Source organism: Herpailurus yagouaroundi, unplaced genomic scaffold (genome assembly GCF_014898765.1).
Source record: "Herpailurus yagouaroundi ecotype Mexico unplaced genomic scaffold, PumYag 159, whole genome shotgun sequence".
NCBI classification, from domain to species: domain Eukaryota; kingdom Metazoa; phylum Chordata; class Mammalia; order Carnivora; family Felidae; genus Herpailurus; species Herpailurus yagouaroundi.
In genome coordinates this window covers 24,628,424-24,641,022 of record NW_024412400.1, presented here as the reverse complement: position 1 = coordinate 24,641,022, position 12,599 = coordinate 24,628,424, and the positions used below count along the sequence as shown (strand labels likewise).

At 40.4% G+C, this 12,599-nt stretch overlaps 1 protein-coding gene across 10 annotated transcripts in view; it reads right to left on the bottom strand.

Moving 5' to 3' along the window:
* TBC1D5 (TBC1 domain family member 5) overlaps positions 1-12,599 on the bottom strand; it is a 544,621-nt gene that overhangs the window by 56,123 nt on the left and 475,899 nt on the right. For 8 of the 10 annotated variants that reach the window (XM_040480115.1, XM_040480107.1, XM_040480108.1 and 5 more), the window contains 2 exons: positions 10,567-10,632; positions 1,768-1,931 (listed from right to left, as the gene is read on the bottom strand). In XM_040480115.1, coding sequence (XP_040336049.1) covers positions 1,768-1,931; positions 10,567-10,632 — 230 coding nt within the window. The remainder of the gene's footprint in view (positions 1-1,767; positions 1,932-10,566; positions 10,633-12,599) is intronic. The other 2 variants (XM_040480113.1, XM_040480114.1) reach the window with 1 other exon arrangement.

The following is a 12,599-nucleotide window of genomic DNA, read 5'->3' as shown; positions in this document are numbered from 1 at the left end:
AAGGAGGAGGAGGAGGAGGAGGAGGAGGAAAAGAAGGAGGAGGAGGAGGAGAACAAGAAGAAGAAGAAGAGGGCGGCGGCAACGGCGGCTTTTTTTTCCTTTTAATTCTAGTATAGTTAACATACAGTGTTACATTGGTTTCAGGTATACAATACAGTGATTCAACAATTCCATACATCACCTGGTGCTCGTCACAAGTGTACTCTTTAACCCCTATCACCTATTTCATCCATCCCTCTGTTTCTGGAAGAGCAAGTCCCAACTTGACTCCATTTCTAGTTCCTAAGCTTCCAGAGGACTTTACAATGTAAATCGAGTTGCTTCTTGGCTTTTACCTACTGCTGACTTAGCGGTCAGCTTTCTTAGGCTGCTAAGTTAGTTAGCACTTAACATCTGCTTCACAAGGACCAAGTGTTTGTTGCTGTTATCTTTTCTCTTGATTTCTTCTTCCTTGAGGGTTTACTTTTACCGGCCCTAACTGTCCTTGGAGTGAGGCCAGGAGAGAGCAGAGCCAACTGCTTGTATTACAGCTGCCATCTTTCAGTGAGAGTTCTACTCTGCTCTTCTACAAGTTGGAGAATCGCAGTTCTTAGGCGGTGAAGGGACCCCAAGAGACTGAGCAGTGAACTCCTCTCTGTGGGGAGCAAGGTGTGTTGTTTGATCTGCAGATGAGGTGGCTGAAGTACCAGGGATTTGAGTGTCTTGCCTAAAGCCATACACAGCCGTCCAGACAGACATCATACTGTTATCTAGTCTATGTATCATAATTATCCCTCAAAGGTTTTAAAGTTTTGTTGTTTTATTTTTCTTCTAATTTAAAGCTCTCTCAGCAACAGCTAGATCCTTGTCTGTAAGATCTTACACATGCCTCCTGCTCCAGTAGGCAGATGGGTTCTTCATAGTAGAATATTAAGTGTCAAACTACTTCTAAGATGTGGCTAAATGTTTTATTTTTTTGTGAAGTTGGCTGAAAAAATTTTTCAGACACAACGAGGGGAGCCTGGGTGGCTCAGTCGATTAAGCGTCTGACTTCGGCTCAGGTGATGATATCGCGGTTTGTGGGTTCGAGCCCCCTGTCAGGCTCTGTGCTGATGGCTTGGAGCCTGGAGCCTGCTTCGGATTCTGTGTCTCCCTCTCTCTCTCTGCCCCTCCCCCGCTTGTGCTCTGTCTCTGTCTCTGTCTCTCAAAATTGAATGTAAAAAAAAAATTTAAAAAAAATCTTTTCAGACACAACCAGATTTTTAAAGTGGTTGATATGTTTTAGATATGTCCTGAACAACGTATACAAAGGACCTTCGAGAGCAGCTATCAATATGCCATCATTTAAATGTAATTTGTATAACTTTTAAAAACAAAAGGTAAAATAATTCATTTTACTTCTCAAGAAATAAAACTGAAAAAAATCCATCTTGGTTTGTTTTATAAGTGTCTTCATCTATTTTTTGGTATAATGCTATTTGATACGTTCTAGAAAAAAAAAAAACCTAGGCTTTGACAAAAAAGCATTTGCAGGGGAAGAAAGGGCAGATTTGGGATTCCATTTATTTTAAACTGATGCTACTTTTTTTCTCCTAGTGGAATGCAGGCCATGGCCTTAAAATATTACTAAGTGATAATCATAAAATTAAAATAATTTGATGAAAGTATTAATTTTAGTTTGTAGTCCTGTGAAGAGCTTTTTAGAACTCAGCCCTAAACAAGTTTTAATAAACGCAGCACTCTACAGGAAAATGAAGGATAAAAGAAAAACTGTCCTTAAATACTTACAGATTCTTTTCTGCCCATAGTTTTGCTGTGTGAGCGGGAACGGGAGATGTTGCTAAAAAAGGAGTCCTTTTTAGTAGCAGATGAAGGTGGGGAGCCAGTGAATTCCCTTCCTCCAGGCAAACTTTCAGTGCTCGGGGATGAGCTGATGGTTTTAGAACTCTGTCCTGTAAGAAAAATTAAGAGGCGATAATGAATCACTAGACTTTTTCATTAAAGCTACTTTATCCACTGCCTTTAACAAAGGATCAATTATTGTACATCTTTGTTCGCACTGTCAACATAAGGACACCGAGGAGTTGTTAAAATGCACTCATTTTATGTAGCAAAAAAGCTGCCAATTTGTAAAAAAACAATGAAGTGCCTCCATACTTTTCCACATGTAATTTATGCTATAATTGTCTAAGTGTTGCACACATCAAAAAAAAAAAAACAGCAAAAAGATCTCATTTTGAGAAATGACAGGTTAGATAATTAGATTTTCCCTCATTAAAGGAATCACCCTTAGTGACAGACACCAGAAATGATTATATTACGTATTATATTAATATTAAAAAATATAAATCCTTCAGCAGTTTTTCAAAAGAGCCTCTTTCCTCTTCACTAATTGCAGAACAGATACGTGGCCAGCCCTCGCCTACGGTAGAAGCATCTGAAAAATGGGATAAGGTGCTGGCTCACAGGGCCTCTTTCTAGATCTTTCCTTACACTACAGTGGGGACACCTGTGATCCCCAGCAGCTATCACTCTGCTTGGCAAATGACCTTCTCAGAGATAACCCTAAGGTCAACTCCTCTTAGAATGTATCTCTGAATTATCAAATTCCAAGTTAGTGATAGTATGGATAAAGTACTAACTGGCCTATATCTCACAGAAAATCCCTGCACGATTTCCCCTTAATTACAGAAATTAGCTTACTAACATTTTCATCCCCTTTGGGAACATAAACATTTAGACCTTAAGAAAATGGAGTCACTAGAACATGTTCCCAAAGGATGGAGCACTTCATCTGGAGATCTGAAGGAAAAGCCTAGGCACCAGAAGTGGTCTTGCCTTGAGATAGAAGAAAGGACTATTACACTTCTCTGTCCTCCTCATGCCCTGCACACACAGAACATGACAACACTGGGCTGGCACACCGGGCAAATGGATGAGCCATTCCATCACCCAGGCCTCACCTGGACAGCTCCCGAGGCAAGTTGCCAGGATTTTCAACGGGCTTCTAGCCCGTTGGCTGCACAGTGGTTCTGAAGCCTTCTATAAACCTTTTCAAGTTTTTAACTGATAGGAACAACGTTAACAATTTCTTCTGCTGCATTGAAACTTAAAGCCTATTCTTGGAGGCACATTCTGAAGTGTACTGCTGTGGTGACCCGCCCAAGCCCCCTGTGGGACCAAGGCACTATTCCCCAGCCACGGGGAGTGCTGACTGATGAGGGTTCTTACGAGTTCTTCTCTGGAAGTGGCCATGAGTTCTTCTCTGGAAGTGGCCCTCAGCTGAAGACAGCTGCTCTAAGGTCATGTACCCTCCCCTGGGATTAGCTCCAATCTAGGGACTGGGTGGGGTGATAGAGGATAAAGGCTGGCCCTCTTGCCTCAAGGCAGACTATTCTGAAGGGCCAGCCCAGTCCCAGAGGGTCCCAGAGGTTCCAGCCACGACTGCAAAGCATTTCCACTCCTCCTCAGCTCACTGCTGCTCCTTTTGCTCCCCAGATACTGATCTTGACAGCACCCCCCTCCCTCCGGCCCCGCCTAAAGCTTCCTACCCATAAATCTTTGTCTCATAGTTTATTTCTCAGAAATTCTGACTCACGACAGTTACTTAGAATTGTTTTAGATTGTAGGCATTTTTAAATATGCCAAATAAAGACCAAATTCTTGGGCTACCTCAGGCATGCACATATTCTTCATTCATAACCAAACACCGCGGAACAAGCCCCATGCGGATGGATCGGATGGAATGTCTGCAGAAACTGTCCAGCACTAAGGATGAGGGATGACCACAACAGGAGCTATCAGAGAGCTCCAATAGCAGTACCAGGGAAATACACACCTCTATGTACACTAACTAACCTACAATCCTAGGTGAGAAAAGCAAACACAGAAGTGTAAACAACAGTACTCTGGAAGCACAAAAGAGAGAGCAACTGAGCCTGTCTCAGGCAATCAGAAGTGTGTGCTCCATCTTCACACCTGAAGAGAGGGTGGCGGCGGTGGTGGCGGCAGTGGCCTCAGTGGCTTGGGGTGGGTCGTTTTTAGCAGAGAACACGGTATTTGTGAAGGCAACTGGTAAATGCTACTGGGGACGTCTAGCTCAATCAGAGCTTGCCTGAATCCTCTGGAGCTTCCTGCCATCTATATGTAACTGAAAATGACACCAATACCAGTGTAAGATAAGACTAGTCCAACAGAGTGCTTCTTTTGCACTCGATGACGATTTCAATGGTCTTCTGGGAAAAGGAGAGAATCAAGGAAGTTCTTCCTAAAAGTTGCTGGTACCCTACATGTGAGCTTATTTTCCCTCTTGGCCATCCAGCCATAGTGGGGACGGAGGAGCGAGGGAAGGTGAGGATCTAAACAGGGCCAGGTAGATCAGAAAGAGCATTTTGTTCTCATGCTGAAGGGTCTGGCCCTTACCTTGTTGGTAGATGATGAGAGTTACTGCAGATTTTAAGGAAGAAAGTAGCATGAGGATTAGAGGAGCTTGGTTGAGCAAGGCATCTCCTGCGCCTGCCCACACATGAGATTACGAGGGCTGAACCTAAGGCTGTGGTGGTAGATTTGAGAGATGTTTACAAGGCAGAATTCCTCAAACCAGTACCTGCTGGGTCTGACACACCTAAGCTGGAGTCTAAGCCCAGCGGGTATCTAGCTGAATCAACAATTCACTGCCCCTCCATTAGCCATGATTCTCATCTATAAGTGAGACACCTACTTCATACATGCTTTGTAGCCCAAGTGGCTAATGGGTATAAAAGGCTCAGGGTGGCTTAGGATCCCAGGCGGTATGCTAAGTAGTCAGCAGACATAAAGCATTACTAGCATAGTGGTGACTTCCAAATCTAAAGCAGGTAGTTTCATATGCAGTTACTGTGGGCTGCAGATTTGCTAGTCCTCTCCCCTTAGGACTAGTCTCACTTGAGCGGCACCTCCCACAGACTTTGGCGAACTAGCTGAGCCGAGGACTGCCACATCCGCCACACCTGAGACTGCCTAGTGGGAGAGCGGGAATCCAGGCCCCGCTCTACTGTTCTGCTTGCTAAGATGGGTGCCCTGGTGTGAGCTGCATGTGCACAGAAGGGGTAGCTTTTTCTAAAGGGCACTAAGGTGTTATCTGGACTAGCTGTGGCTGTGTCCAGGCATATTAAATCTGTCCTTCATTCTCTTTTCCTCTCTGAAACATTCAATAAAAGTTTTGCATCCCATGTGCTACTTATCAGTGGAGGTTATTTGTCAAGAGCCCAGGCTGCCTGAATGAGCTTCAAAGGCATCACGAGGAGCCCTGACTACAGAATGGCTGGGAAGGAAGAAAGGGGAAAGGGGAGAAAGTATTTATTAAGCTCCTACTATGTCCCATGAATAATATTTTTGTGATTTTTCTCTCATTCAACTCAATGGAAAATAGGAACAGGGGCTGGGGTATATTCCTAAATGGACAGGCAAGAACCTGAGACCAGCTGGAGGAGCTAGACACAGGACCTCCAAAGGTAACATGTTCAGAAGGCTAGGAAATCTGGGGTGGGGGAGGTCACTGGTGGGGTGGCACAGCTCAGAAGAGCAAAAAGGGAAAAAGTGCTGTGGCCTTGACTTTGTTCAATGACCCAAGAGAAAACGAGAGGCATGTGTCCCCTCTCTGGTAATATTTTGTCACCTCACAGACTTGAGTGACAGACAGCAAGAGGGCTGATGTTTATGCATTAAAAACATACATCTTGGTGTCACGGGAGAGTGAATGGAAGGTTGTAAATGAAACCCCTGGAAACAGACCTGCTCTAGTCTGACCACAGAGTCTAAGTATTGTTGGATCCAGTGCCTACATGCAAACATGTGGTTATAGAATGTCAGAAATAATTATTAAAAAAAAATTTTTTTAATGTCTATTTAGTTTTGAGGGGGTTGCGGGGCAGAGAGAGAGGGAGACACAGAATCCAAAGCAGGTTCTAGGCTCTGAGCCTGATGGCGGACCTCAAACTCACAAACTGTGTGATTAGGACCTGAGCCGAAGTCAGATGTTTAACCAAATGAGCCACCCAGACACCCCAGAAATAATTATTAAAAAAGAAAAGATAGAGGAGTTGAGTTGGCTCTTTCAGAACTTGATTCTGAAAACCAGAGGTATTTGGAAAACACAACAAAACAAAACACATAACAGTGCTCCCCTCATCACTGCCACTTGAGCAGGCAGCACCCGTGAGTCCTTACGGAGCACAGGTATGGTGGTAACTTCCCACGACCAGCCCAGAAGCAGCTGTTCTTTTCCTTTCTTCTCAGATAACAGGTTAAGTGACCTCCCTAGATCATCCAGCAAGGCAGTGGTAGAGGCAGAATTCAAACCTGGACCCAACTCCAGAGCCCATGCTGGGAGAGTTGTACCAGTCTGCCTGCCCCTCCCCTGCCAATAAGGCTGTGCGGGGGGCGCTGTCGCACATGTGACCTAAGATTAAAGACAAATGGAATGAGGTTTTTTGAAAGTAAAGGGCAAATTCTGTCCTTGTTCTCAGTCCAAAAAGTCATTTATTCAATGTCTTTTGGGAATAAGTTTTCCACAAAAATGCATTTTCTAGCTAATTGATGCTTCCCCAGATTTGTTTTACGTATCGTGTTTCTCTGCCTTCCTTCTTAGAGTGATTATCCAGAACATAATGGAACTGCTTGTCCTGCTTCACGACTATCATTTCTCAACAACAAGCACAGTGGCCAACATAGGGTCATTCACGAGGATAGCTTTTGGCTTCTCAGTCTCTCCTCTCACTCCTGTGAGTAGGCGTTCTTTGTCCCATCGTTACTGTGTCCTATTCTAATTAATTCGGCCTCTCTTTTCTTTGTTCTACCAATTTGTTGCACTAGGGCATTTGTTTTAGTTCTTTGTTCTTGAAGGTCCAGAGGGGAGTCCTCTCCCGACATGTGAGCTGGTACTGCGCTAATGTGACTTGCACGTTACTCCTCAGTTTAAAATCTATTTTTTTCCTAGAAGGAATTATAAAAAAATTAACAGTGATTACCCTTAGGGAAATGGGTTGGCAGAAACCAGTGGGAGGAGTAAAGAGAGAGGTGTGTTGTTGTTTTTTTTTTTTTCCCATTTAATGACTTTAATTAATTGGGATGGTCAAATGTTGTATGTGTTTTACATTTACCTTAAGAATGTCAACAGTGGTTATCTGGGCAGGGAGATTTTTGACCTCCCCCCCCTCCTTTTTAAAAAAACCTGATCAATGTTATATAGTGATATCTATGTGTGGATGTACGTATGTATATATATTTGTATCTGCAACATAAATATGTACACACAAGTATAAACATTAAAAATGGTGCGGGGTGGCTCAGTTGGTTAAGCGTCCGACTTGGGCTCAGGTCATGATCTCATGGTTCGTAGGTGTGAGCCCTGCACTGGGCTCTGTGCTGATAGCTTAGAGCCTGGAACCCTGCTTTGGGTTCTGTGTCTCCTTCTCTCTCTGCCCCTTCTCTGCTCGCACTCTGTCTCTCTCTCACCCTTAAAAATAAACATTAAAATTTTTTTTAAATGGTTATGGCAATAACTTAAGAAATCTAAATTTTTCCTCTAATGATCCATTAAGTGACAATACTTGTATACTTTGGTTGGAAATTCTAAATTTTCTTTGGAAGTAAGCTCTGTAAGCATGTGTGTGTTTGTGTGTGTACTCCTATTTTAAAGCTCTGCGGTTCCTAAATATCTCTTGAAAAGTTTCTGGGGCAGCCGGGCAATTTCCAAATCTAATTTCCAAGAAATTCTTTAAGTCTTCAAAAACAAATTCTCCCATGGCACATTTTTTTATGAGTACAACCCATACTGAGAGGTATAAAATGGAACTTCCCAACAATTTTCCAAAAACTATTTATTGACTTAAATTGTGGGATTTTATTTTATAGTCAGTTTTTCTCCAAAAAAAAAAAAAATTAAATAAAACACATATAATTGTGTGTTTAAAGGCAAAGATACAAATATAAGATCTCATGAAAAAACATAATCAAAGAATCACTGAAAGTGCTGTTATTTACTTCATTTCTTAAAACTTACTCCATTTGAAAAAACATACTTGGGAAAGGCAAAATGATAATTTCATTTCCCTTACAAGTATATCTACTCTGAAAACATTATATAGGAGAGTATAATGGGTGTGGCCCCTCTGATGAAGTTCTTCAACTTCTAATATTACTGATCCTATTAAGCATAGATTGTTAGAAAGTTTTTTTGTTGCCCCCAGTAACTATTTTGGTTGACTTTTACTTCCCCTTGCTTTTTGACACTGTGCAGGAAGTATGTTGAGGAAAACACAAAGTGACTTCTCCAAATCAGGGCAGGTTAGTCTTATTTTCTTATCATCATTGTCACTATCATCATGACATATTGAAAGCTTTTTATTATTTGGGCTCCATGTCTCATAAAGTGGCTGGAGCCTTCTCTATCAGACTGATACAATCTCTGTCATAGCATGGTAGGCAGGAGGAATTCTGAACTGGGTATCCAGAAAAGAGCTGGTTCCTGACTGTGTAGGCTTGCCTGGGTTATCTAATGCACAGGCTGATGCCCAAGCAACCATGTAAATAAAAAAAAAAAAAAAAAAAAAGCGGGAAAGCCAAGAGAACAATGAGAACAGAGCTTGGGCACATAGTAAGCACTCAGCGAATAGTTGGTGAATAAATGAATAAGATGATTCTACCTATATAACACAAGAGATCTGAACAAAATGATATAACCTCCCTCTGCAAGATTCTATTAAAAATGCAAACTGTTCTTGTGGCTCTGGCCTGTAGGAAAAAATAGATTGAGCAATAGCATAGAAGCAGAAATCAGAGTAAGTCAGACAGCCTTCACCTTTCTCTTTCCATAGGTATAAATTGAGATTCCACAGCCAAGGATCTACTCTGCAGTAAACTAACTTAAAAAGTGACCAAACTAAATTTGGGATACCAAAACACTTGTTAAAAAGTTGCCAGGGGTGCCTGGGTGGCTCAGTCGGTTAAGCGCCCAACTTTGGATCAGGTTATGGTCTCACAGCTTTTGAGTTTAAGCCCCACGTCGTGTTCTGTGCTGACAGCTCAGAGCCTGGAGCCTGCTTCGGATTCTGTGCCTCCATCTCCATGTGTGTCTCTCTCTCTCCCTCTCCCCTGCTCCCTCTCTCTCCCTCCCTCCCTCTCTCTCTCTCTCTCTCTCTCTCTCTCTCTCAAAAATAAATAGACATTAAAAATTTTTTTTTAAAACGTTGCCTGGGGGAGGTCAGATTTTAATTTTAGGAAATCAATTGAAGTCCTGTGAATTCTCACCATATCAGATGATCACAGTAATATTCATTTAAGTACAGTAAATGACAAAGCTTAAGAGAAATCATCTGGAGATTATCTGCACCCCTTTTTTGTCCTTGCTACTGCACCCCTGTCTAATATGGATCACTTAGACACTAAGAAAGATAAACAGCAGCTCTTCATGGAATCACCAAGTTGAAAAAGCCCTTAAAGGTCAGGGTTTAATTACCTGAATACAGCCAGAAACTGTACCTGTGAAACAGAACTATATAGAAGTAAGATCTCATCCTTCTTTTGCCACAACATTTTTCAAAGAAGCCAATACACCACTCATTCTCCTAATCACAATATATTGTTTTTTGTAAATTTATAAAAAAGCACAGATAGTATGAAGACATATCATTATTAGAACAGCATTTTGATACTAGGAACATGACTATATTATGTGGATATTTTAAATTTAGGAAGATGAGATTATGAATTTTAATTTATACTGCTATCTTTTCAATCTGAATTTGAATGGAAGATTCTTAAGATTAGCTTAGGCTTCCACTTAATACAGAAATCCTCTCTACAGCACATTTTATGTAAAAGATTATATAATAAAAGATTAATGCAGCAACTTTAATATTTATACATTTTAAAATTCCATAGGAGGTGCTAAATGTGAATTGCTATTATTTCTGTATTCCTGGAATACAGATTTTGAATAAGCGGTTATGGTATTTAAATGTGATCTTTTTATTTTAAATCATTGCCAATTACATACGGAGATTTCTTGCACTGTTAATATGATTCATAATACAAAGCGTGTACTTAAAAACTTATTTCAAAATCAAGCTGTAATTCTTTTAGGTAAAATATAGTAAATATTTCTGGCTAGTACATATGATAATATGCATAAAAACAGCATTTAAGTCATGTAGTCTGAGAACTGATTTGTCAAATACTGCCATAGAGCACCTATGAAATAAAAAAACAAAACAAACTAACAAACAAACAAAAAAACCCTCAGTGTGAGCTTCCAAATAAAGTGTAGTGTTAAAATAACCACAAAATATAGAGTGACCATATTTGGCAAGAAAAGAGGCTGGTGTAAACTTCATAAAAACCACATCATAGCCAGATTTGGCATCACCAAGGTATGACATGAGAGGGGACTCTTGTTCTAAACAACAGTGCCACTCAGCGGCTGAACAATGGTAGTGAACTGATCAACAGTATGAATGGAGGGTGGGCAAAAAGAAAAATGGAATTTTGGAGAAGGCAATGATAATACTGCAGGCAAAAAGATATACTACGTTGCCATGGTAACTGTACCTTGGAGGTCAGTTAGAGTCTGGACAGGAACAGAAACCTGAGCATCGCTTCCTGTAACTACATCGCCTGGATTTCATAAGAAAAAATAATTAGATTTCATAAAAAGGAAAAAAAAATCAAGTTTACTTTTTTTCATACTTAATGTAATACTTTTATCAACCTAATTACTAAAGGTACAGTAAAACAAAATACAATCTTAGAAAAATTAATATAAAATAGTTTTTAAAGGAATTAATTTTTTAAAAGTATTTCCTAAAAGGTTTCTGTGAATATTTTTCTTCAAGAAAAAAACAAGTTTCTATTATTCTAAAACATAAGAAACTTGAGAAATCAAATGATTTTTCTGAGGTTTAATTATGCTACAAATAGTAATGTGGTTTCATATTTTCTTTCTTAAAAAAAATTCTTTATCCAAAAGTAAATACGCATTTATTACAAAGCAGGCATTTTTTTGAAACGCATTTCCTCTTATAACAGAGAGAAATTATTTTTAACTAAACTTGACACCAGTTTCTACAGTGATAAGATAAATACCTAAACAAGTTCTAATTTCATAGTTAAGTACTGAAAAGATTTCATAAGCTACCACATGTACTTATAAATGTCAACATGTAAAAATAAATCTGTGAACTGCACATCCTTTAAACTTGATATACTTATGATAGGCGAGATTTCATTCACAAATTGGACCTATGGTAAATGCTTAAAATAAAGAAGCGTTCAACTTCAAAAAATAGACAAAGGAAATGGGGAAAGAGGGAGTGCATTCTAAAAGTACAGGAGAGAAAGGAAAAGGAGAACAGGAAATTCTGTGAAGAACTTGAGGTACACTCCCAGTTAGAAGGAAGGCTTTTCGGTTCTCTGATTTCTTCCTTCCTGGCCAAGTTCAACATTAGGCACAGTCACTGTCAACAGAATTAATCCTCTGGCTGTATCAGCATCTGAAGGTCTAAGTTACTGTGAAATTCATAAACTAAAATCCAAGTCTTCTACAAAGACACTGTAGTTTCCAGGTTTGATAATGCAGGATTAATAGACTTGCTTGCCCTGTACCTTTCATATAATAGCAAATCAATTTTGGAATTATACAACATACCCTCAAGTGTTTTGACCACTTGCTACAATTATAATTGACAGCACAGCCAGCTTATCTGCAAATTACTGGGTTGTAATCCTATCATCCCATCCATTAACAGTACATGCATTTATATATGTGTATCTATATCTCCTGTAACTGAAATAAAATCTATAAATGGGTACACACTCCAAACCAGCTTTCAACGGAACTTATCAGGTCCTGAATTTTCATAATACAGTTACCTCTCTGTTCACTGATAAATGGCATGCCTATCTTCTGTTTATTTGAAGGGGATTTTCAATTCTGTGCCTGTTACCCACTTTTCTCTGCTGCTTCTGGATTACCTATTAGTGTATAATTTAGACACTGAAAACTCATTTTAGTATTAAATATCACCAGAAAGTAGCGGAGGAGTATCTGCGCGCCCTCTTCTTTCTTTCACGACCCGACTCCCAACACATACACAAACTACACTTTGCGTTCCCAGCAACACATACATGAATTTTGGGTTTTCCATACAACTCTCATCCTACGGAAGCATAAACATTCGAGAGTTAAGTAACCTACGAAAACCACAAGCATTTTCATCTTTACTAACAGCCATTATTCAAAGCAACTTTCAAATTTTCCGGCAGAGGACACTACAAAGGCTATTACATTCTCTCTCCTCAAAGGCCCTAAGTAGATGACTCTATTCTGCGATAGTAAGAAGCCGTATTCCAACGCAAGCCTCCCGACAGGCTACGTACTGTGCTCACCAATCTCTGGCACCAGGTGACACAGCTGCAGATCTGTCACTGTCACAGCACAGCGTATGGATACTTGTGGGAAACACCAGCATAAAGAACGAATGCTGGAGACGTATTTTTTCCTTGTAGCGTTACCCAGTGTATCTTTACAGATGTTTGGAGCTGGGAGGCTCCCCAGGGAGCAGTCCACACCTCTTATTTCAGGG